The 26,336-nt window shown below is 37.9% G+C and overlaps 4 protein-coding genes across 4 annotated transcripts; 2 read left to right on the top strand and 2 right to left on the bottom strand.

Moving 5' to 3' along the window:
- Positions 1 to 1,215: 1,215 nt before the first annotated feature.
- Positions 1,216 to 8,962, bottom strand: LOC147850414 (histone-lysine N-methyltransferase ATXR2-like). Its single transcript, XM_087336390.1, has 15 exons — positions 8,614 to 8,962; positions 8,271 to 8,349; positions 8,082 to 8,167; positions 7,476 to 7,795; positions 7,266 to 7,378; positions 6,973 to 7,004; positions 4,620 to 4,762; positions 4,439 to 4,526; positions 3,866 to 3,914; positions 3,677 to 3,731; positions 2,985 to 3,054; positions 2,824 to 2,893; positions 2,535 to 2,611; positions 2,214 to 2,270; positions 1,216 to 1,771 (listed from the first exon to the last, which is right to left on the bottom strand). Exons 1-15 carry the CDS (start codon positions 8,725 to 8,727, stop codon positions 1,655 to 1,657), a joined length of 1,470 nt encoding a protein of 489 aa, XP_087192516.1. The 5' UTR covers positions 8,728 to 8,962; the 3' UTR covers positions 1,216 to 1,654.
- Positions 8,963 to 11,600: 2,638 nt separating this feature from the next.
- On the top strand, positions 11,601 to 13,763 carry LOC147850413 (heat shock protein 21, chloroplastic-like). The gene is made up of 4 exons (XM_087336399.1): positions 11,601 to 11,732; positions 12,586 to 12,839; positions 12,966 to 13,432; positions 13,486 to 13,763. Exons 2-3 carry the CDS (start codon positions 12,614 to 12,616, stop codon positions 13,400 to 13,402), a joined length of 663 nt encoding a protein of 220 aa, XP_087192525.1. The 5' UTR covers positions 11,601 to 11,732; positions 12,586 to 12,613; the 3' UTR covers positions 13,403 to 13,432; positions 13,486 to 13,763.
- A 1,865-nt stretch (positions 13,764 to 15,628) lies between these two features.
- On the top strand, positions 15,629 to 19,923 carry LOC147850412 (pentatricopeptide repeat-containing protein At3g09040, mitochondrial-like). The gene has a single exon (XM_087336385.1). The coding sequence runs from the start codon at positions 16,157 to 16,159 to the stop codon at positions 18,734 to 18,736; it is 2,580 nt and encodes an 859-aa protein (XP_087192511.1). The 5' UTR covers positions 15,629 to 16,156; the 3' UTR covers positions 18,737 to 19,923.
- Positions 19,924 to 24,412: 4,489 nt separating this feature from the next.
- LOC147850411 (pentatricopeptide repeat-containing protein At4g18520, chloroplastic-like) lies at positions 24,413 to 25,260 on the bottom strand. Its single transcript, XM_087336784.1, has 4 exons — positions 25,142 to 25,260; positions 24,963 to 25,038; positions 24,770 to 24,833; positions 24,413 to 24,657 (listed from the first exon to the last, which is right to left on the bottom strand). The coding sequence occupies exons 1-4, from the start codon at positions 25,258 to 25,260 to the stop codon at positions 24,413 to 24,415; spliced, it is 504 nt and encodes a 167-aa protein (XP_087192910.1).
- Positions 25,261 to 26,336: the final 1,076 nt, after the last annotated feature.

Raw genomic sequence — 26,336 nt, 5'->3', positions numbered from 1 at the left:
TGATTAATCCTAATGCAAGCATTTAGACTAATAATCTTCAATTCCATGAGAAAAACTACAAACAAAGCCACATTTAGTGAGTTCAAAAATGATTTGTAATCTCACCTTGTTGAATCTATGGTATACCTATACAAAAAAATACGTTTTTGTATCCTTCCATTTTTCTTTAAACTGATACAGCATACAATCAGTTTTGTAATGCTTTTAGTTATAGTGTGCATGTTATTCAAACAGGGAATATTGGAGCATATCAATATTCCCTATTACTGTATTAGTGATCTACTCTATGATTTAGAATCGCAACCCTAACCGTTTTTTTTCCTCTTTAGCTCCCTATTCAAAACCTAAACAGTTCCACCTCAGCAAACACCTATGCACAAATCAACTGAACAACAGCTGTTTCATCAACCTTGACTCCACTGGAATGTCAAATTAGGTGGTTCTCATGGCCTGAAGTGGTTAATTTTTCGACTAGCATGTAGTCATGGTCATTGCTTTGACTAGCATATATGGTATTTATAAACATTGATCAAGCATAGTTGTAGTGGGACATAGTTTTTCTTTTTTCAATTCAATTTGCTAGGTATGAATTATCCATATCATTTACAGAATTACCCAGATCAGGGGTGAGCGCATATATCCATATCATTTACAGAATTACTCAGATCAGAGGTGAGCACATATATTCATATCATTTACAGAATTGCCCAGATCAGAGGTGAGCGCATATATCCATATCATTTACAGAATTGTCCAGATCAGAGGTGAGTGCATATATCAATATAGCATATGGGCCAGCCACTCCACAAAATAAAAGTTAGCTTGCTTTTTCCATAACACTTTTCATAAATGGTGTTGTCAATGCTCCCACATATTTCTATCTAGCCTGTCCATATGCACATGCATATACATATAATAAAATATGGTGGGCACCATAGTTGCAACTTGCTACGTGATCCCTTCCAATGAGTAAAGCCATGCTGCCATCAAATCGCTACAGAAAGCTTACAATATAATCGACGGAGACTGCTCAAAACATATGCAAAAGACTAGAAATTTGAAGTAGAACCCCCCCAGTAAATCATTCCCAAACTATACTATTTCCCAAAGAATGCCCAACAAACAAGTGTTCCATCAAACCAGTCCCTGTTATCATGGTTTATCAATAAAACGGTATTCATAACTAATCAAAATATAAATGATTAATGCTCAACAGAAATTCATGCCAATAATTGGGGGATGAAATAAAGTAAATTTGCATTTTTATATGAATAAATGAAGTTATTTCTATTTCCCGCCTGTGGAGTAAGTGGTGTTTATTACTTCCTGTATAATGGTATCAAATAGAATTTCTCGAAGGAGGTCACAAGTACAGGAAGACCTCTTGTCAAAACAAATTGAAAATTCAGCCAAGCATTTGAGAAGATTGCATCAACCACTCCTGTATTTTACTTGTTGGACCACATAGAAGCTTGGCAGATAGCCTATAGAACCTACAGAGTTGTTGAATCCTTGAGACATTTACAGCAACTACAGGAAGACCTCTTGTCAAAACAAATTGAAAATTCAGCCAAGCATTTGAGAAGATTGCATCAACCACTCCTGTATTTTACTTGTTGGACCACATAGAAGCTTGGCAGATAGCCTATAGAACCTACAGAGTTGTTGAATCCTTGAGACATTTACAGCAACTACAGACAAAGCCATAGTCTTTGAGCATTGCCTTGCGCTCTTCAAACTCAGAGTTCTCATCAATATACGAGAGTGTGATCTGGCATTAGAAAGGCAACCCACAATTATAATAGTCAAAGAACTTGATCAAAATTAAAGGAAGATTTTTGGCCTAATTTTCAAGTTTGTTTCTGTAGAAAACAAGTTCAGCGCAATTCAGAGGGGAAATGGAATCCTCCCCAAAATTCCATAGTCTTTGTCATATGAGTAAATTCAGTTTGTTTTCGCGTGTTATTGCTCATAAGAACTACCTAGGTTTATGCAGCATCACCTTTTGCTACTTTTCACACGTTAAATCCATTCTTGACAGCACAAATTGATATTTCATTCTTTAATACTAACCCTATAAACAAGAAATCACTCAATACCTAGAATAGCATTCATCATCTGGACACTTGTCTAAGAATTATATCGCAGTGCCCTATAAATAATTATATCATAGAAGTTTCTCATCACTAAATAAATAACATGGTCTGAAGTACCTGATCCCCAATCTTGATTGGCCTGCTAGCAAGCAACACAGCCTGGCCATCTTTATCCTAAAACATTTGTAAATCATATGTCAAAAGCTTACATTCAGTTAAATGTCAAGACACGATTCGTATCATGTTTGTCAATGCTTACTAAATATACATGACCATCTATTCCCAAGAAATTAAACTATAGGCAACTAATACATATTATGTACTCACATTGATATACACAAGTACTTTCAATGGGCTATGATTAGGCTGACCTATTTAGGCAAGAAATAATTACTAGTCTAGAGAAAAAGGGAAATTTTATTATCATAAGAGTCCTGCCTCGTCTCTCTTAAACGCTCGTATGTTTGGCGAACATGAATGATTGATACAGCTTTGTAATGCGAAAAACGCAGTTCCTGAATAGAACAGAAAAGAAATAACCACAGTAATTAAGAAAGACAGTCTTCACCAAATAAATTATACAAAACACATTGTAAAAATACATTCAGCTAACATATAATTATTTCTTTAGTAAGATCCATTCTTTCTTTCCTAAGGATATACTTCCAAGTCATTCAGTAACCATTGACACAGAAAAAACATTGTATCCGGAATGTAAAGTATGTACCTTGACAGGGAACATCGTATTCATCACCTAAAGCATCCAATAAAGGTTTTGTAATCTTCTCAATCTCAACCTGATTTTCCAATTGGAACACACATCAGTCACTCACTCAGCCAGAATCATCCTTATAATGAAAATCATCATAGTGTAGAATTTATAGACACCTTTTCTTCGATTGGAAGCTCATCAATGAAAATAAAATAGTCTTCCACAGGGGAAGCAACAACAAGATCCCTTGTCAAAATAGAAATTTTCTAACATTAGATTTATGCAAGAACCTCATGGAAGTAAATGTGATCTAGGGCAAAGACGAAATTCTAAATATATGCTAAACAGTTGCAGCACAATTCGTATACATGAGTAAGCTACCTGAGTTCTGCAATGGCTTATAGACACTCACGCAGTCACTTTAAAAACCACTCATTGTTCCTATGTGATCTCATTATTGATTGTCATAATTCACATTATTATAAATGTGGTTCAACTGCAAACTCAGATTAATAATTCAATTTTTACTCGTATCTAGTTCATTTTGTCACAATTAAGGGAAATGATTCATACAAGAAAGATATTGCCAAAACCATGTTTCAAACCAGATGACAAATTTTTGGGGGGTATTCTAGACTATTTGTTATTACAACAATAATACAATAATGTCTTGAATTAAACATGGATATAAAATATTTAGATGGCAGGTGATTTATCTGATACAGAGCCATGCCAAATTTAGAACTTTCTTTTGTAGTACAGGTATTATATAGGACACCATACCAATGCATAATCATAACGCCTTGTGAATTAATCTCTGACTAAGGACATAGCAAACTCATCAAGAGCAGTAAAACCAGAAACTTACAGGTTATTTAACTCAAACATTCCAATAATGTGTCCATACACCTCCAACGAAAAGACTACAAGAAATATATTTGGTTAAGGATAACAAAGTAACATCCATACATCCTTCCATTTTTTTGAGAACTCTAAATTATATTATTAGAAACTTCATTATGTAATCAAAACAACAGAAATATTTGGTTAAGGATACGTGCAGCATACTCCTCTTGAAAAATTGCACCTTTCAGCAAATTCAAGGACTAATATAAATGCAAAAATGTTACTTTCACCATCCTCCCCCTTCTCTCTCTCTCTCTCTCTCTCTCTCTCTCTCTGAGGTTGTTGACTTGATGGTTTGCACCGTAACAGCAAAGACATAAAATTGCAATCCTCTCCATGGGCTAGGCCACGTCTCATAGATCACAATCAATCTCCCGTAGATGTTAAAAAGATACTAGCTACTTCTCTCTCTCTCTCTCTCCCCCCCCCCCCCAAGTTCGTATTAATTAATGATAGTACTGAATCATAAAGGCTACATAAACATTTTTTTGCAATAATTTGAGACTACTTTTCCTACTATTTATACAGAAGGTCAATGAACAACAGAAACTGGCCATCCATCTAAAGGTTTTTGCACATCGTCTGGACCTTTAATCAAAGAAACAAATGTGTCACCTGCAAACGTAATAGGTAAACCTCCCCTTATTCATCTCTAACAGTACCCCCTCCTTACATTATATTTATTACTTTACTTGTAAAAGAAAAGTATGGCCACAAAACTAACATCAGAAGCAAGCTCCCTAATTTGATTTCGAAATTCCAATTCATCATCTGTTCCCAAGTCTGTAGGTAACGCCACAGACTTCCACCACCTATACATTTAAAATAATCAACATTAAAACCCAGCCCAAACAACATTGACTTGCTTGCTAAACAATACCAAACATATAGAAACATTCTCATACAAGCGCTTGAAGCCCATAGAAAAAGGCTCCCATGCCTGAAGAAGCAATAATTCGCCATATTCTTTGTTAGGTAGCGTGTAATCTGAACACATTGTTGTTTGCTGTTTCAAGCTCAAAGCTTTCAGTATGGTACCTGATATAACCTGTATTAAAAGATGGTGTGATTTATTGACAATATAAATCCGTAGCACATAATTTGCAAATAATAAGATCAATAAAGTTAAAGGAAGCCAATAAAGTCACCAATCACAGTAGGTATGACTATCTCCATATCCATGTTACATTCAATTTTCTCCTCATGAATAAAAAGGGAAGCACACTGTGTATGCTTCTACATGTGTATAATAAAGCTTTGATTGCAAAGGAAGTGCATCTTTTTTGGATCTGTGGCCTTGGGATGTTGACTCCCATCTTCCCAAATTTTGAACACATTTGTTTTCTTATTCTATTCCCTGTCCATGAAGCAATGCTTGCCTTCCAGTTTCTCGTCCTGTTCTGCCATCAACCATCCATCTCTTCTTTTGTTGTAAAGAGTATTTCTATTGCACAACCCTACAGACACATATTCACAAGATCGGTATAAAAGGTCAGGACATTGCATCATGAGGGCAAATCAATCCATCTCTCTGCCTAATCATCTTCAATTGTCCCTTTCCTTGTTGTATCTATTGCTAACAAACCCTGTTCTGTTAATTACTCATCCAACAGCTATTTCTGTGGTGGTTCATGTTCACAATACATATACCACTCTTAATGTTGTAAAAGTTTCTCACGTGAAACTTATTGAATGGGTATCTAAAAATTAGAGGATAAGTTTATGTGTTGGAGGCCTCCATTCTAGCCTTTACATGTACGGCTTAACATGCTCCAATCCGTTATGGTCTCTATGATATCTTATTATCTTCCTTTGCTACCATGGTTGAAGAAAGCTCTTGAGATGGTGTCACAATCAATGCCAATAATGTTATGGAAGAGAAAAGAGAAAAGTGTCATGTCATGGCTAGCAGGGATGATGTTTGTACTCCGAAGCGTCTTGGTCAGGCATCGATATAGATTTTATATACGCATATGGTGGCTCATCGATTTACTTCCATTTGATTTATGTTTAAAGGGTGCACAACCTTCGACAGAAATGGTGGCATACTTTATAGAGAAAACGGGTATTCAACTTGGAAACATGACGGTTGAAGCTAATTGGTGGAATGTCAATTCTAAAAGGGATATCAAATGTGCAAGGTCTCTAATGTTAATCATTTGTTGACATCTTGGCATCCTCCACGAGAAAGGGATGTGCCAATTCATTACAAATGGAGGTTTTGGCAACATCAAGGTTGTTAAGGTGGGAAGGTAAACAACTTCTTGACCTTCAATTTAATGGGATGGCTAGACTAGGTTTGGTAATAGCCAAGGATTTGAGGTTGGTGTCACAAAGAAAATGAATGGTCTTTCGAACAATAAGATCAACATTTGTATTCCAAGATGTTATTCCTTTATTTGGGACAAGTTGCAAGGATTATTATCATCGTATGAGCCAATTCCTGATTTAGATGGGGGATCTCAAGAGCTTGATTGGACATTTGTTGGAAATAGGAGATTGACTATAAGATCAATAAATGATACTTATCACAAGTTGATTGAAAACCATAAATGGATGGAAGAAAGGGTTATAAAGATATGGGGTTTCGTAAGCCCATTACTTAGTGGTTTCAAATGATCAAGGCATGTTAGTGTTCTTGCTTGATGATCGAGCTAAGGTATTCATTTGGAGAGTCATGGTTGGAGCTTTAGAATTGGGGGATGCATTGAACAAAAGAAACATTGTTAGAGGAATGTGGTTCTTTTGTTCCGTGGAGTTAAAACATAGTACACATCACTTCTTTTCATGTATCAATTTAGTATGGATGTCTTTAACTAGAGTATGACTATCTTCATTCAATTGGGTTTTTATAAATTTCGAGAACAATGAACTAATGCCTCATTCCAAATTATTTTTTAGTTCTTGAGGTCTTGGGGGCTATAGTTCAATTGGAATATGCAGAATGCCTTCAGTTTGCTTCGTAAGTTGGGGTGAGAAAATATGTTGTAAAGTTAAAAGGACTTCTTTTGTGGCACCTGATAGTGCTAGAGAAGTCACAAAACTTCAACCATGAAAAGAGAGAACTCTGCAAGCTCACATATCATCATATTTGACATTTAGATCCCTATAAGGGTGCTATACTTTGTTGCAAGTTAGTCATGGTAGTGTGTTTTTTTCTTTCGTAATGAAAGCCATTATTTATGAAAGAGAGAGAGAGAGAGAGAGAGGTAATATTTAAAACATTGTCATAAGAAATAACAAGCTCTTAAAGAATACCTTGGCAGCCACAAGGAAAATATCATTTGTTTCTGCAATATATAAAATTTGTCTCAGAATGTTACACATTATGACTTAAAAAATCAGAGATGTACAATATCAAACAAAGGCATAACAAGAGACAAGAATCATTGTGTCATTTCACAATTCTCGACACCTTCCAAATGTGACTAAACAACAAAAAACGGTTCTAAAACATGCTCAGTTAAGTTTGTAGATGAAGAAAAATAACATCATTTGGTGATATTTGTGACCACAAATTGATTGAGGATTCATGAAGAAAAAATGCATACCGTCTGCATGATTAATGAACTTGAGAAGCATATCTTTGTTCTGACAGAGAGATTTTGGTCCAGTGCAAAGCAATGAATGGTAGGAGGCCCATGCTGCTTTTGCACAGCTTTCACTGTCATGAAAAATTTCCAATGTTTTAGTTCTCTGCTTATCAGAAGATAAATAATATATCTGAGTTCTAAGACATTGTATCAAATGATGAAGCTTGCCTGCAAAAGATTTCCTCTTTACAGCCACCAACACAGCTCACTATTGATGGTAACGAAAAGCAATCAGAATATGGGAGGCAGATATTCCCAGTGATTAATGATTCTACAAGACCATCAGGCAGGTCAATACTGTCCCTCAACATTTTCTCATTGCAATCTGTATGATCAGAACAGCCCATGACAGAGGAAGATGATTTATCATTAAGAGTGGAACCAGACTTATCAACTTCCTGTTGCATGTATGCATGGATGCGCCTTCCAATTTGCAGTTCAATCGACCCAACAAAACAGTAGCAGAAGCTGCAAACCAATGCATCGGCCTGTGCAAATTGGAAACAAGAACATTGCATGATTTAACTGCCACGAAGAGAGAGGCAGAGAGACGAGAGTTTGAATGGATGGTATGTGTTTTCTACCCATTCAGAAGAAAATTCATATACAGTACCAGAAAGATAATTATCCATGAGCCATATTTGGTGGAAATACAAAAAACAAATTTCCAGCATTTGAATTTACTACAGGCTTGTCTCAATCATTTATAATTTTAATTTCTACAAAGACACATCTTAAGCACTAAGTTAATCTCTTTACATCTGGTAGTTGTACCTTGTTATGGCTATGCTGTGCCCCAACAAGCATATGCTCTTTAAACACGAGTTCATCTTCATCGTAATTTCTTGTAGCGAAAACACCTGTAAAGAGTTGCATTAATTTGTGATTGTCAGTAAGACCAACGTAGACATCACCTATCGGTAGAATAGGAATTGTTCAACAAATGACCCAGCAAGAATGCACCTTTTCCAATGTCTTTCCCAATGTACTTCACTTCCAACCCTGAATAGTTATGTTCCTCCATGAGCCTAGTGTAATAAGCCTGTGATGAAAGAAAAGGGCTAGTTACATGCACTGTCTCTTGCAGGGACGAATTAACGTTCTAGAGACAAGGAAATCAGCTTTCTTCAGTAAATTTTGAACCAAAATGGAATTGACAGCGAAAAGGATGTCAGTGATGGGGAGAAAAAAGATAACATTTTGAGAAGAATGTTTTGAAAGAAAGATGGGGGGATAAGTATGTAGAGAGGCATGGGACAATGCTTAGGCAGCACATGAACACGTACATGAAGGGCAGACGAAGCACCTGCAAGGATGAAGGCGATGGCGGAGCAAGCAAGCGAGAGATGGTAGAGGCGTGCGCTAGCTCCATGGAGTCGTGGTGGTGGGCGAGAGGAAGCCCTCCCTCGACCTCCTCCATTGCTCCCTCCTCCTGCTCCTGCTCCCCTGTTCTGTTCTGCTCTTCAATCCTGCTCCCCTGTTCTGCTCTGCTCTGCTCTGCTCTTCAATCCCGCTCCCCTGTTCTGTTCTGTTCTGCTCTGCTCTGCTCTGCTCTTCAATCCTGCTCCCCTGTTCTGTTCTGCTCTTCAATCCTGCTCCCCTGTTCTGCTCTACTCTGCTCTGGTCTTCAAAAAACAGAGTAGATGCGCCTAGTGCATCTTTGCATTGTGTCTTCTGTTCTTCTTCTTCTTCTTCTTCTTCTTCTTCTTCTTGTTTTGGGGTTTATCATGTCATGTTTATGCTATGCACTCAACATTTGAACAACACAAGCAAAAAAACATGTTGTTTGTTTCTTCATGATATGATGCACTCAACAACACAAACAACCATGGTGTTTCTTTGTGTTAACATACATACATACGTCCATATACATATGCAGGATATCATAATGGCTCCTCTTGAGGCCGAAATGTCCGGCACCCGCCCATCCATCCACCGGTCAGCCGCCCATATATCGATGCCTCGATGTTTCTTTTACTACCTCCCTTCTTGTGTATCCATCAAATGTGTGAAGCAAGTATGAATGAGAAAAGGTGTGGGTGTTTGCTTGATTCCGAGCTTGTTGCCTTGCATACAATTGCTTGTAAGTCAGAATCCTCGGTTGTTAACCTTGACTTGAACAACTTCGAGAGTGCCTTTCATTTTTTTAACCCTTTTCTCATCGAGCATGAAATCGGCGCCACGTTAAGACTCAAACCCTTTACTTTGGAGCTTTATTGTATCGTGATAACTTGACAATCCACCCTAAAGACATTTCATTGAGCGGTTGCCTTAGCCACGTGGATAACAAAGGGCGTTTCTTGTGTGATGTGCATGTGTATCGTACTATTGTGAAATTTGACTTACATATGTATTTGGATTTTACCTTGTATTATTTGTTGTTTTAACATTTTGGTTCTTGCAATACCACAAATTCTGTCACTGCACTTTGTTTTGTTATCCACGAATATCCTATGTGCACGTTTCTTTTGAATAAAGGATGCATTATTGTGGATATCATTGTTACTCGCACTTCGATCGTTCAAATTCTTCAATGTAAAACATGGGTATAGTTTCATATACACATTGGAGAATGAAGGAGTAGACTTGATGACATGGTACTCTCTTAATTACTGATATGACATTTAGCTATGTGTCATGTCTTCATGCATACGTGTGTCGAGATGCAAGATCATGCAAGGATTCTAACCCCAAGGTCATTAGCCCTTGGCATACCCACTATTGAAAAGAGATGAGTATATTCTATCACCCTCCTGTAATGAATGAGTCATTTCCCTCAATGATGGAAGACAATAGTATCTCATTTTGTAGCTTTCAAAAGTTTAAACTTCATTCGCTTGTGTGGAATACCTCTGAATCAAAACAACTTCTTAGCAAAGATAAACAAATGTATCGACCTTACCATCATGACACAACATTCATATCTTCTTGGTCATTTGGGCAAATTGATGATATAGTGGGTTTGGATTATGTGTTATAAGCGATGGATTGCATTGGTAGCATCTCTGATCATTATTTTCTCATTTGACAATACCATTCTCAAACACACTCAAAATATATGGCAATGTTCATTTGTGTAATTGCTTGTTTATTACATCTAGTCATCTCAATGTGTTTGATAATGAGAGTTTGAATAATTTGCACGAGAGTCCATTTTTTCTTGGAAGTAAAATTTTGTGGTTGAGGGGGCATTTTTGTGTTCTCATATCATTTTCTAAGGCATTTCACATTTTTATTGCGCATTGGTCGATGTGAAACTGCCCAAAACTAACAATGTCAATGTTTTCGAAGAACTAGTGGTAAGTGTGGCGCTTTTGCGTACATTGCCTTGTTACAAATAATACTTTATATAGAGCGAAGAACTCAAAAATATAGCACGAGGTGTATCAACTTACTTAAAGAGGCCAAACATGGCCCATAAAAAGACCAAAGTCACCAAACAATACACAACTTATACCTCGTGGCTTATTTCAGAAATGGAAATTAAGAAGCTTTAAATAAAAGAGAGAAATCAAAATATCTTTAGCCTTAGAATGACAACTTTTATCATCCAAAGTTTTTCAACCAACAAAGTCCTAAAGTGTGACCCAAACTATAAACGAAGGGGGATATTTTCATTAATATGCATAACGTGCAAGTCTAATCAAGGACTCAAAGCATATTGATTGAGATAGTTTATGTAGGGCGTTTTGCCTAGTGCATAAAGGATGTGAGAGAAAGCAACGAGTACATATCGTGGGGAAGGGCCAACAATGTTGGCACGAAAGTGAATGCTCAAAAACATAGCTTTATGTATCATGGGTTGCTTCTCCTTGCTTTTGTTTGAATGGTCTCATGTGTTGTGTTGGAACTGACAACTTATGCATGCATGGTAGGTACATGATACTGACACAAGGATCGGGCGAGAAAATGCAACACACAAACAAGACAGGATAGATCATACGAAGTGTTAATTTGATGTCGTATTTTGCTCACAATCCAAAGAGTACATAGAAAGAAGTGTGTGATCTCAGAACGCTAACCGTGGGATTTCATCAAGCATCTGACTTTTAATAGCCATTTCATGCGTTACTAAAGTGTTTCCTTTTTTCTATAGTTTGGGGGGTGGGGCGTAGGGAGGAGCTTTGGAAACTTCTAGAACTTCTAATTACGAGGGCAGAGTAGTTTCTTTAGGAAACTTCTAGAACCTCCTCTTCCTCTCCATTAGGGCAAATGGAAGTTTCTAGAACTTCCTATCAGCCCCCTAACCCTTAGGGCTGAGCCCTGGGTTTCTGTCTCTGCCTGTCTATACTACACACATATTTAATGATAAGCTCAGCTCAAGTGGCTTTCATAGGTCAAGCGAAGCGAAGCGAACCCTAATCTAAACCTAATCTGCAACAAAACCCCTCTACGCACGTTTACCTGCACGAACAATTCTCTCAGGTAAGCTGCTTCTTCTTCTTCTTTCTTCTTCTTTGTATAGTAATGGTAGGCTTCTCTTCTCCTTTACTATATTCGTGTAAACCCCATATCTGCTTTCTCGCTTCCACAGATCGTTCCTTTTTAAGCTTAGAAACGGTCTTTGTAGTAAACGTGGTCGCTATATTCTGAAGGTTATATGTCTTCTGCTTCGTATGTAGTAACTTATAGTATTGCGTATGTTTGAGCTTCCATTACTCAATTCTTTCCTGTGCGAGAAAGTCGTGTAAACCCCATATCTGCTTTCTCGCTTCCACAGATGGTTCCTTTTTAAGCTTAGAAACGATCTTTGTAGTAAACGTGGTCGCTATTCTGAAGATTATATGTCTTCTGCTTCGTATGTTGCAACTTATAGTTTTGCGTATGTTTGAGCTTCCATTACTCAATTCTTTCCTGTGCGAGAAAGTCGTGTAAACCCCATATCTGCTTTCTCGCTTCCACAGATGGTTCCTTTTTAAGCTTAGAAACGATCTTTGTAGTAAACGTGGTCGCTATTCTGAAGATTATATATGTCTTCTGCTTCGTATGTTGCAACTTATAGTTTTGCGTATGTTTGAGCTTCCATTACTCATTCTTTCCTGTGCGAGAAAGTCGTGTAAACCCCATATCTGCTTTCTCGCTTCCACAGATGGTTCCTTTTTAAGCTTAGAAACGATCTTTGTAGTAAACGTGGTCGCTATTCTGAAGATTATATGCCTTCTGCTTCGTATGTTGCAACTTATAGTATTGCGTATGTTTGAGCTTCCATTACTCATTCTTTCCTGGGCTCAAAATTTCTCGCTTACACTGGTATTTTTGTCACTGCTGAACTTTGCAGGCCAGTTAGAGTTGCATAGTAGCTAGTTATGGCTTCTCGTCTTGCCTTGAAAAGGAGCGGAGTTCTCACGCAGCACTCTGGACTTCTTTCTAGGAGATTTTTTGCTTCGTCTTCAGCAGCAGCAGCGAAGCCGTATGAAGCAGATGACAGTACTGTGAGTGTGAAGAAGGGTAATGCATCTCAGGCTGCTGCTTCTGCTTCTTCTCAGCAGGCTGCGCCAAGGGCACGCGTGCCTCCGTTTGGTTTATTCTCTGGTAAAGATGAACTCTTGTTTGGCTTATTGTTTTTTTCTTTCAACTGTATTTTACATGTCTTCGTGTTATAGAAAATTCCCGACTGTCTTAATTTATTATTCCTTCATCTTTTCTGCACACGTGAAGAAATGTTTCAACCTATTGGACGAGGGACATCACTTCTACAAATGATGGATGCCATGGAAGATCTAATTAACACTTCTGCTGCTGTAAATCCTGCTGTATCTGCCTCTCGTGCTCTTCGCAGCACCAATCGGACTCCATGGGATGTCATGGAGGATGGTAGTTCCTTTAAACTGCGTCTAGACATGCCCGGTTTAAGCAAAGAGGAGGTATCTCTCGATGTTATTGAAGGGAATCTAGCCATTAAAGGTGAACACAAGCCTGTGGAGGGTGAAGATGACTGGTCTTCAAGGAGTTGTGGATCCTACAACATTAAAATCAAGCTTCCAGATAATGTCAAGGTAGAAGCCATCAAAGCTGAGCTAAAGAATGGTGTCCTTCTTGTTACTGCTCCCAAGGTTGACGAAACTAAAAAGAGAGTGCAAGTTCAACTGAGCTAAACGAAGGCAGATGTATGGTGTATATGTTATCTATGAAAAAAATGTCTATCCAAATGCTGGTATCATCAAAGTCACCTCTTCACTGTTCTGAAAAGTGCAAAGAAAATCTCAGGGAAGGAAGATGTTATCTGTCTTCCGCCTCTTCTTAGTTAATACTTCTGAAGCTAGTAGAAAAGAGACCTCCTCATAGGTTCCCAAAAGGTAGGGCAAGCTGTCTGCTCAGGCTTTTTTTGTATGTAGGGTTTACATAAACATGGAACGTTCAAGCAATTCGAGACTCATTTCATATATTATACACCTAGTGAAAGGATCTGTTTTGGAATCTTACAAATTTGAATGCTAGTTTTTTGTTCTCGGACAACACATTCTTCTTTTGTCTACGTCCACAATGTGTACAGCATTGTGACAATGCACATTTTTTAAAGAGAAGAAATGGATGATTGTAGCGGATGGGAAATAGGCATACATCTAATGTATGCAACGGATATTGATAAGATAAAGGCAGCAATGAGGAAACATGTTTTGGTTTACAAAGTGTATGCAATGTTTGAATACGTCTGACTGGGAATTTGTGGGAAATAGGCATACATCTAATGTATGCAACGGATATTGATAAGATAAAGGCAGCAATGAGGAAACATGTTTTGGTTTACAAAGTGTATGCAATGTTTGAATACGTCTGACTGGGAATTTGTGGCAGAACCTGATGATTTGTAGACCAGAAGACCACTCCTATGATTAGTTTAGCAAATTAACGGATGGATATGATTATATTGGAGTTAGCCCAACCTATGACCACTCTTTCTTCCAACAGGAGGATTTTTGAATTAAGAATGTTCGAATTGAATGGAGCAATGGCTCTATGATAAAATTCTTGAAAAGTAAGCAATCCTATAAAACCGAATGATGATAGCCATTTTCTTTATGATCTGTGTAAAGCCCTAGAAATCCCTTCTCTAATCTGAAGAAGCCCTACAATTCATTCTCTAATCGAAAGAAGCATACTTGATGAAAGCATGTGGAAATATAATTTGTAATTATGGAGATAAAAGGGAGTTGTGCTAAAATCTGATTTTACAGCTTTTTATGCTGAAAACTGGTAGGGTAATATATTTTAGTTATCGTGTTTCATGCAATGGGTAAAAAGCATGGCCTCACAAATGTGAAAGGAAATTTAAAACAATTATGGTTGTGTTTTATGTCAATGAGCAAGTGACCATGGCTTCAAGAATGCGAAGGGGAATTTTAAACAATTAGGGTTGTGTTTTGTGACAACGACCAGAGAATGCATTCCTTTCCTTTACACATGTTATGATGCAAGAAACTTCAATGGAAGGTTTGGTGTTGAAGTAGAAGTGGGAGAGCAGTCCCAATGTAAAAAATCTGTAACTAAGCCAAAAAGCATTAAGATAGTAAAAAGTTGTTGGGATAAAACATATTCAATAAATCAAATTACTAACGAATCCATGAATAGGTTGTGGAATATTATTGCTTCGTTAAATGCAACAAACTCTTATCAATTTAATCCAAGTAAAGGCATCAATCTTAGATATTGTTTCATCAGGGTTTTTGGTTCTATTGAATGGTGAAATGTGTGGATCAAAGGGACATGAATCAGTTGTAGCACACTTTATAAAAGAATAGTTAAATCCCTAAACATAAAGTCATGCCCTCGTAAAAGAAAGGCATTTGTAAAATAAAATGTAAAAAAGACTGGTTGTGCGATCATGTCCTTGAGAATACATATGGGCTTTCAAGGGTAAAATGATTTGTTACACTCTCGATTCGACCTACCTATGGGTTCTGTGAATTGTGAGTAAATACGCGAGGTCGATCAGAGGGAGCCGATAATGCAGAGGCAAACAAGAAGGCCAGCGATTCACCTATGGAGTGGGGGTTCATGGAAGTGTTTAAACAGCACTAGTCAGAAGGAAACTGTTGTGGGCGATGAGACAAATTGCGATGTTCTGCTGGAAATTGTTGGCTGACAAATCCGAAGATACTGCGCTCTGTTGCTGAAAGGAGCAAAATTTTGTGATCCTCCTGAATTCAGCAGCACTGTGTAATTTTTGGTAGATATGGCATTTCTTACAATCTGAAAGCTTCTTTTCCTGTGACTCCTGATAAGTAAAGATTGGACGGATTTAGCTCTCTGTTGCTGCTGCTGCTGCACCATCCATCCACACATAGTACATACCCTCATTATTTTGACAGATTAAGAAGGAGCAAAGTTTTGTGATCCTCCTGAATTCAGCAGCACTGACTAATTTTCGATAGATATGGCATTCTGACAATCTGAAAGCCTCTTTTCCCGTGACTCCTGATAAGTAAGATTGGACGGATTGCGAGAAGATTAGCATTGGCATCCCGCACAACCATGACACGGACATATGGAGAGACCTGTATGTTTCATGTTCACTTCAGATTGCCTGATACTTTTGCTAAACACGGGTTGTTCTGGCTATGGTCTATATACCTTGAGTTGTTGGTGGAAAGAAGAGAAATGTCCTGATAAGTAAGATTGGACGGATTGCGAGAATATTAGCATTGGCATCCCGCACAACCATGACACAGACATATGGAGAGACCTGTATGTTTCATGTTCACTTCAGATTGCCTGATACTTATGCTAAACACGGGTCTTTCTGGCTACGGTCTATACCTTGAGTTGCTGGTGGAAAGAAGAGAAATGTCCTGGAGGGATGTAAAGAGGAAGAAAGAAGTGTTTGATTTTTTGCATGAACTTTAGTAATAATGAAAATGAATAATGATGAAGAGGCTTTTAGATTTGTTGCTCTTCTCAAGGCTTGTACTACTAGGAAGGATATTTCTCAAGGTATATGTGTACATACTGATATACTGAGAAAATGTCTACTTGAAAAAAATGCTTACGTGGCCAGTACGTTAATCAGTATGTATGCGAAATGTGGTGCTCTGGTCAAAGCACATGAAGTTCTTGAAGAACTTCCAATCCGAAATGTTGTCACTTGGAATGCTTTAATATCAGGTTATAGCCAGAATTCTCGATGTGATGAGGCATTGCATTGTTTTGAATGTATGCAAAATGAGGGTCTTACTCCAAATACCATCACTTTCATTTCAGTCTTAAAGGCTTGTGGAAGCATGGGAGCAATAAACATTGGGCAGAAAATTCATGTTGACATAATGGGAAATGACTTGCTAAAGAAGGATATCATGCTTGGCACTGCTTTGATAGATATGTATGCCAAATGTGGCAAGCTTGAAACTGCAAGACAAATACTTGAAGAACTTCCCACTCGAAATGTAGTTTCATGGTCTGCAATCGTTTCTGAGTATGCCCAACAAGGGCAAGGCCAAGAAGCAATAAACTGTTTTGAAAGGATGCAAAGTGAAGGCATCTCTCCAAATGAAGTGACCTTCATTTGTGTCTTAAGTGCATGTGGTAGCATTGGAGCTATAAACAAGGGTGAACAAATTCATGATGAGATTTTGAGTAACGGTTTTTTAGAGAAAAGCCTTGCTCTTGGCAATGCTTTGATTGATATGTATGCCAAATGTGGTATGGTTGCAAAAGCGCAAGGAGTTCTTGAATGTCTTCGTATTAGAGGGCTTGTATCGTGGTCTTCACTGATCGCAGGTTATGCCCAACAAGAGCAAGGTTATCAAGCAATAGAATGCTTTGAGAGGATGCAAAATGAAAGCTTCTCTCCAGATGCGATCACGTATGTTTGCATCTTGAAGGCTTGTGGAAGCTCACAAGCTATCGATAAAGGCAGAGAAGTTCATAACAAGATTCTTAGTACGGGCTTGTTGGATGAAGGTCTAGTACTTGGGACTGCTTTAGTGGATATGTATGTGAAATGTGGTGCAGTTGCAAAAGCAGACCAAGTACTTCAAGAGCTTCCTGTTAGAGACGTGGTCACTTGGAATGCACTAATTTCAGGCTATGCTCAGAATGAGCAATTCCATGAAGCAATAAGCTGTTATGAATATATGAAGAATGAAGGCATCTGTCCGAATGATGTCACCTTCATTTGCATCTTGAAGGCCTGCAGCAGTGTAGGAGCGGTAAGAAAGGGAGAACAAATACACAATAATATTGTAAGTAGGGGCTTGATGAAGAAGGATATCGTGCTCGGCAATGCTTTAGTGAATATGTATGCTAAATGTGGGGCGCTTGCAAAAGCACAAGTTGTTCTTAACGAGATACCTATTAGATATGCAACCTCTTGGAATGCCTTGATTGCAGCATATGCCCAGAAAGATCAAGGACTTGAAGCAATTAACTGCTTTGGAAGGATGCAAAGTGATGGTGTCTTTCCGGATGCAATCACATTTGTTTGTGTTTTGAAGGCATGTGGTAGCACAGGAACTATTGATATGGGCGATTACATTTACGAAGAGATTGTGAGTAGGGGCTTGTTAGGAAAGGATCTGGTGCTTGGAAATGCGTTGGTGGATATGTATGTCAAATGTGGTATGCTTATGAAAGCACGGAAAATACTCGATAAGCTTCCTATCCGAGATGTGATCTCTTGGAATGGACTGATTGCAGGGTATGCAAAGCAGGGGCAATGCCATGAAGCACTGGATTGCTTTGCAAGACTGCAGAATGAGGGCCTCTCACCAGATGTAGTCACCTTCCTTTGTATCTTGAAGGCATGTGGCAACACCGGAGCTATAGACAAAGGTAAATATATCCATGACGAGATTCTCAAAACAGGATTTTTGGAGAAGGATATTATGCTCGGCACTGCTTTGGTAGACATGTATACCAAATGCAGCGTGCTTGGAAAAGCAAAAGAGGTACTCAGGGAACTTCCTCATCGAGATGTAGTGACTTGGAATACTCTTCTTGCTGGATATACACAACAAGGACAAGGTGTTGATGCACTGAAGTGTTTTGAAGATATGCTAAGTGAAAGTGTCTCTCCAGATGATATTACATTCATGTGTGTGTTGAGTGCTTGTGGCCACTCTGGTTTATTGGATGATGCCCAAGTGCTTTTTGAGGAAATGACAACAAAATATGGAATTTCTCCAAACTATGAGCATCATATTTGCATGGTAAGGGCTTTTGGGCGGGCTGGATATTTTGACAAGGCAATGGCATTAATTAAGGTGATGCCATGTTCTGATGACCCTTCAGTTTGGCTAGCCCTTTTGGGCGCTTGTAGGAAATGGGTAAATGTGAAGCTTGGGAAATTGGCTTTTGATGAGGTAGTGAAATTAGATAATACTTGTGCTGGAGCTTATGTCCTTATGGCTGATATTTTTATAGCTGTTGGCATGCAAGAGGATGCACAAAGGATTGAAATCATGAGACTGAAATATGCTGCTTGTGAGAATTAAGAGAATAAATAGTGGGCTGATGATGCAAGTGGAAAAGTGCATTCTGTTTGGGGATATAGAGTACTTCCCATCTAAAAAAAAGTGTTGAGTGGATAAAAGATGCTCCTCTTGAGATCTCACAAGGATGGGTGTTGTGAGGCAGTTTGGATGATGGAAAGGATGAGGCATAGGAAGAAGGCTGCAATTTCTTTGAAAGGTTATGGTTACAAAATGCCACACTACAGTTAGTGATCAAAACTGCTTCCCTGTTTTCTTTAATCTGGAACTCAAAATGCAGTAATGGTGTGCACAAACAAATAGTGGGCTGATGATGCAAGTGGAAAAGTGCATTCTGTTTGGGGATATAGAGTACTTCCCATCTAAAAAAAAGTGTTGAGTGGATAAAAGATGCTCCTCTTGAGATCTCACAAGGATGGGTGTTGTGAGGCAGTTTGGATGATGGAAAGGATGAGGCATAGGAAGAAGGCTGCAATTTCTTTGAAAGATTATGGTTACAAAATGCCACACTACAGTTAGTGATCAAAACTGCTTCCCTGTTTTCTTTAATCTGGAATTCGAAATGCAGTAATGGTGTGCACAAACAAATTTCTGTATTACCCCTACACAAAATAATAATTCGTGTGGCCAAGAGGAAGGAAATCCAATAGAGGATGACCTTATGTAATGAATAATAATAGGTCAAGTGTCAAGAGGGGGATCTGTGTAGATTTTCGGGTGCTTCCAACGTAAGCCATTGATCAAGATTTGGCTTCCGCGCTTGGTTTCCTCAACTGGCAATTGACCCCCTATTATGAGAAAGAAACAATATGAAATCTTCACATGATACCGATGACAAGTTAATTGTCCCTTGGGTTTGTTAGAGATTATTTGTAATGTACACATAAGACACGGAAATAGATGATAGATAGTAAAGAGGAAGAGAGAGAGAAGGGTGTTGATCCACTTGACCACCCCCGAGTGAAGGGATTGAGATGGACCCGAGGCTTGAACGACATCCCATGCTACCGCCATGCCATCGAGTTGTACTTGGTATTGGTGCGCATTCACCGCAAGGTCATAGTCTCGACGTTGCCGAATAATGTGTCCAATGAGGATAATGAGGCCTCTTATTTATAGCCAGACCTAAGGCCCCCCGGCAAGTTCACACTTGGCCCATAAGAGTTATCTCAGTCCCTAAGATTAAAAGTAAGCCCCATTTCTTTACACTCTTGATTAAGCCTCACAATTTTATTCTTGTGTGTAGAAGCCTATGGTACAAACTATTACAGGGTAAGTTATGGTCATGCTTGTAATATACTCCCCCCCCCTCTTTGAAATATTCCACTCTTGCAATGAAAAGTTTGGAAAGTTAGTTTTAATGGTGTTTTCTCGTTTCTATTTAACATCTTCTATTGACTTATCCATCCATTTAATTTTAAATTCCTGAATTGTTTTAGAATGTACTAGAGTTTCACTTTTAAGTATATTATTGCCAAAATCAAGAAGTACTTTTAAACGACTTACATGAAAATCTACATAGATTCTGACACTATTAGGAAGGGCGAGACGATAGGTTGATGAACCAATGCATTTGGGGATTGTGAAAGGTCGACAAAACTGTGGGACTAACTTAGTGGAGTTACCCGTAGACAATATCGTAGAAACTTGAGGCACAAGTTGTTGTGATAATGCGCTTGCATGTGCTACCCAAGCAGGACCACGCAAGTCTTGGATGAGAGAGGTCACAAGGGTTGAGAAGGCGTTGATGATAGGTCTTGGACTCAAAGGATCCTCAGACTCAAAGGGAGTAAATTGGATCGGAGCTTAGGGTCAAGGAAATAATGTATGCTTGAAGAATGTACTTAATAATGTGATTTACTCTTTCGGTGTGTCCATCGAATTGAGGATGATCCATGGAGCTAATGCTCAAGGTAATTTCTAATTTCTTAAAGACTTGTGTCCAAAAGTGACAAGTAAACTTTGAATTTCGATCACTCACAATATCCATAAAAATAGAGTAACTCATGAATAGATTGGTAAACCAATTTAGAAGTGGTTATCGTGGTTTTAATAACAATAAACTTGGCCATTTTAGTTAGTCTGTTAACTACAACCCAAATCATGGTCTTTTTGGGTGTAAGGAAGGCCAACAATAAAATCCATAGATATACACTCCCATTTATTGTTTTGCAAAATAACTGTCATCAGGATCCTTTCCTCGAAGTTATTCATAAAGATTTGATGTTATTTCCATGAAGCTAAATATGTTAATTTCATAGATGTGACGAAGTACATTAGTGACAGTGTTCAAGAAACCCTTAGGATATCGTATGGTAAAATTAAAGTCCTAGATAAGATATGATCATCGTCCTTTACGGCTTTATATGTTAGAGATTATTTCTAATGTATGCATAAGTTAGTGAAATAGATGATAGATAATAAAGAGAAAGAGAGAGAAAGAAGGGATCCACCCCCCATGCGAAGGGATCGAGACAGATGACATCCTAACATACTACTACCATGGCATCGAGTCATACCTAGTATTGGCGCATGCTTGCCCAAGAGTATGTTCACCACAAGATCATAGTCTTCACATTGTCGAATAATGTGTCCAATGAGGACAACTAGGTCTCATATATATAGCGAGACAGGAGGCCCTCGAGCAAGTTCACACTTGCCCCATGAGCATTGTTTTAATCCCTAGGATTAAAAGTAATCCTCCTTTCTTTACACTCTCAATTAAGCCTCACAAATTTATCCTCGTATGTAGAAGACTAATGTACTAACTACCACGGGGTAAATTATGGTCATGCGTAGAACAAGGTTGCTAGTCGTATGATGTCTTGACGTGGCAAGTAGAGAAAATGAGGAAAAGACACAATCATAGAAAGTGGTATGATGCCTTGACGTGGCGAATAGAATAAGAAGAAAAAGAGACAATCATAGAAAAGTGCTAACATGTAGTATAAAAAGAAAAATAAAATAATAAGAGGTGAATAATCAAGTGGTAAAGGCTATATATTGTGCGGTGGAAAAGGTGAAACGTTTGAGTCTTAGCACATGTGCATGTGGAGAAATTTACCCTTTCCGTTTCTCGATTAAAAGGGAGGACCATAACTGATCATGATATAGGTTTTCCGTAGTTCTTCCTAATCTTATGATGAGTACGTGCGAGTTAACTATGAAAGGAACAAGATTGTAATATTCAATTCTATTGTCTGGGATAACTATTAAGTGTGTTATGACTTGACCACTTCAAATAAAGTGTGAAGTGTGAACACACTAAGGCCTAGGGTTTTTGCCTATTTAAGGAGGCCAGCTAAGCACATGCAATCCTCGATGGTATAGGACATCTTCTAATCAAAGGGAGGCGGGACTTATGTTGAGATTATGCCAATGTGGCCATAGCCTATGACTCTTCTTAGCTAAGCACATGAAATCCTCACAAAACCCAAGCTACGACTCTCATAAATCCTCGATGGTATGGGACATCGAGGAGGTTCAGGTCCGTCTCACGTCATTGTTAGGGGTGGCCGAGTGGTTTGACACCCCTCTTTCCTTTGTTTGGTTAATAATTCCTTATATTTCCTTTAAATAGTTAGTTAAATTCTAATAGGGGGTAAGTGAGCATTTATTACGATAGACAAGCCTCTTCACTCGTGACTATAGAAAGGGGAGGGAAGGGCTTATTTTCAGGTTACTTTGTCATTTTTTGGGAGATTATTATTTGGAGTTTGGAGAGGAACTTCTTTTTTCTTTTTGGGGTTTTAGGGTTTTGGGTGTTTTTCTCGTCTTCATCTGGGTTTTTTTTTTGGCACATTTGCACATAGGAGTAATATATTATATACCATTTTTGTTTCTCGATGAGAAGGGGGATAAGTGAATGTTTATTATGATAAGTGGGCCTTTTCTCTCACTATGAAAAAAGGGAAGGAAGAGTTTATTTTTGGGAGATCGTTATTTCGGAGTTTAGAGAGACACTTCTTTTCCTTTTTTGGGTTTTAGGTTTGGGTATTTTTCTTGTCTTCTTCTTAGGTTTATCTTTTTCTTCATCAATTTAGGGTTCTAAATGGTTAATGGGAGTGGATGTATTAGGCTACATCTCTTGAATGTCTTCTCCTTGGGTTGGGTTTGAAGGTTTAAAGGTTTGTCTTCTATTGAGCTATTTAGGGTTCTTCTTGTTCAGGGGAGGAATGCAAGAGACGGAGAAAGAGGTACTAAAGAGGGAGAAGATTGAATTCGAAAGCTATGGAAAGCATTGACAAGAGGATCACGAATGTTGATCTAGAGCTCAGGCCACGAAACTCAACCTTTTTCCTTGATTGTTTCTTTTCTTTTTGTGTTCCCATTGTTATTCACTTAAGTTAAAAATGGTTTTCTCATTGTAATCGTACATTGTTGTCCTTAATCTAGGATTTGTGGTAGAAAAGATTGTTAATATTAATGTTGGTTAATCTCATTTTTAATGGTGATGTGTGGCTTTTCCAAGAGAGAGTGCTTGAAGGGGTGCAAATCCACGGAAGCCCATTTATTGCACGTGTGTTGGTACAAAGCATGAGTGCCTATTAATTATATGAGCATCTATTCAATCCTAGAGTGCCCCTTTGATTCTAGGAGAGCCCCTTGGAATACATGAAGGCCCCTTCATTCCACAAGCGCCATGTTATTCCATGAAGGAACTATGCAAGAGGGATCCATGAAGGGATTCTACAAAAGCATTACGCGATGCCATTCCATGACAACACGTTTTCTCGTTGTAATCGAACACCATTGTCTTTAATCTAACATTATGGTACAAATAAATAAATAAATAAATAAATAAATAAATAAATAAATAAATAAATAAATAAATAAATAAATAAATAAATAAATAAATAAATAAATAAATAAATAAATAAATAAATAAATAAATAAATAAATAAATAAATAAATAAATAAATAAATAAATAAATAAATAAATAAATGAATAAATAAATAAATGAATAAATAAATAAATAAATAAATAAATAAATAAATAAATAAATAAATAAATAAATAAATAAATAAATAAATTTTCCATAAAAAATATCCTCCATTGGTATTAAAATTAAAGGAAACAATATACATATATTGTATTGCATCTGTTCAAAACTAATACACACCTCCTCGGCATATCCATAGTCTCTATAGCCTCTTTTGAGTGCATTCCATGAGATGATATTTGAAACTATAATTGTGCTAAATGTTTTCTGCACAGTTTCTACGTTTCAAGCATATCTCAGACTTAAAGTAGACCATTCAAAAAGACTTCTTGCTTGTCTTATGGCAAAGACTTGTTAAGCTTCAAGCATACTTCGAATTAAGGGCACTTGTTTTTGTGACCTCCATGTTTTGCGAGGACATTTGAACATGGAAGTTGTTCCCTTTCTGTATATCTCCCATGTTGCACATGCTTTCAACATACCAGAAAATGTCATCATATTAAACCCCTCCATTTGCTGATGCTCAACAAAATTAAGAGTTTCTTCACAAAACCCAATTCCACATTACCTTGATATTGCATAAACTGAACATAATTCAATGATTCTTTATCTTTGCCGTTCTCTACATATCCTCTTGTGCTTTTGCAAGGAAACAAAAAATATGTGACAGTATCTATCTGGGGCAATGCCATCATTTTGAATCTGTTTAAAATGGTCCAACTTTGTGGCCTTGACCCTATTTAGCATACTCACCAATAAGTGCATTCCAAGAAACTATATCTCGAATAGGAAGCTCTTGAAGCACTTTTTGAGATTTTACAAACTCTCCACATTTGGCATACACATTCAATAAAGTATTTCCAAGCATAAAATCATTTTTGAGCAACCTTGACCTGAGAATCATATTATGCATTTGTTTACCCTTGTATAGAGCTCCTATGTTTCCACAAGCCTTTAAACCAATAAGTGGATTCCAAGAGACTATATCTCGAATAGGAAGCTCTTAAAGCACTTTTTGAGGTTTACAAACTCTCCACATTTGGCATACATATTCACTAAGGTATTTCCAAGCATAAAATCATTTTTCAACAACCTTGAGTGAGAATCATATTATGCATTTGTTTACCCTTGTATAGAGCTTCTATGTTTACACAAGCCTTCAAAATGCAAATGAATAAGATCACATAAGGAAAAAGGCCCTCACTTGGCATACATTCAAAACACTTTAGTGGTTCAAGATCTTGCTCTTATTGGGTATGTCCTGAAATTAATGTAGACCAAGAGACCACATCTTGGACAAGATGCCCTTTGAGCACTTCGTGAGCCTTCCATTCTCCAAATAAGCAAGATGCATAGTCCAACCTCCAAAAAAAAGCCAGCAAAGGAGTTCGCAGAAAAAATCTCACATTTCACATACATATCCACAAGCATAGTGCCAAGCACAATATTCTTCTCTAACAAGTACCTCCTTGTCCCAATCTCATCATGAATCTTGATGCCTTCATTTATTGCTCCAGAGTTGCCACATGCTTTTAGGATGGAAATGAATGTTATTGCATTAGGAGAAATTCCCTCAGTTCGCATCTGTTCTAAACAACTTAGTGCTTCGTGATCTTTCCCATTGTGTGTATAGCCTTTGATTAGTGCTGACCACGACACTTCATTTCGAATAAGAAGCACATCAAGAACATATTGTGCTTCGGTAAAGAGACCACATCTACTAAAGATGTGCCAAGCATGATATTCATATTAATCAAGCCTCTACTTACAGTCTCATTATAAATCTCGTTGACCTCATCAATAGCTCCTATGGTACCACAAGCTTTCATGATGCAAATGAAGGTGATTGCATCGACAAGATAACCCTCATATCTCATCCTTTCAAAGCATTTCAATGCTTTGTAGCGTCGACATTGTTGGGCATATCCAACAATTAGTGAAGACCAAGAGACTTCATTTCGAAAAGGAAGCTCTTCAAGCACTTATTTCAATTTTGCAAGCATACCACATTTAGCATACATATCAACCAAGGCTGAGCCGATTTGAAGAGCATCTAACACTAATGTTGAAGCACATCCTTCTTGTGGGCACATCAAGGGTCTATGAGAAGACCAATTTACTCCTCGTGATACACATCCCATCAACTTTGTTCTGGGCAGCAATTTCCAGGTATGCAGAACCCAAGATGCACAAATCAACAAAATGAAGCTAGACTATTTCCTTCCCCCTCATGATCTCCTTCGCCCCCCACACCATCATCACTCATCCTCTTATCATGTTACTATGCTTCAATCCCTACCGCCACACCATCATCACTCATCATAATGAGAAACCTAAAATCTTCTTCATTTAGTCCACATCAACATTTGGACCTCACCGACCATCTTTCCATCTTGCCGATGCCCACCAACATCTTGTATTGACAGCAAAAAATGAGTCTAAAAATTTACTCACCTACTCATATTAGTCAGCTTTGACCCCCCAACAATCTTCGCTCATCCTTATCACAGAGAAATTTTTCTTCCTTTAGTCCACATCAACCATCTCGCCAATTACCACTAGATTCCTGTACCAATAATAACAGAATGAGTCTAGAATGTTTCCTACTCATGCTCTGCTTCGGCCTCCACACCATCATCACTCATCCTCTCATCATGGCA

Source organism: Azolla caroliniana, unplaced genomic scaffold (assembly GCF_043228905.1).
Source record: "Azolla caroliniana isolate FFs.n. ecotype wild unplaced genomic scaffold, voAzoCaro1.0.p SCAF_21, whole genome shotgun sequence".
NCBI lineage: Eukaryota > Viridiplantae > Streptophyta > Polypodiopsida > Salviniales > Salviniaceae > Azolla > Azolla caroliniana.
This window is presented reverse-complemented; position numbering and strand designations above follow the sequence as displayed.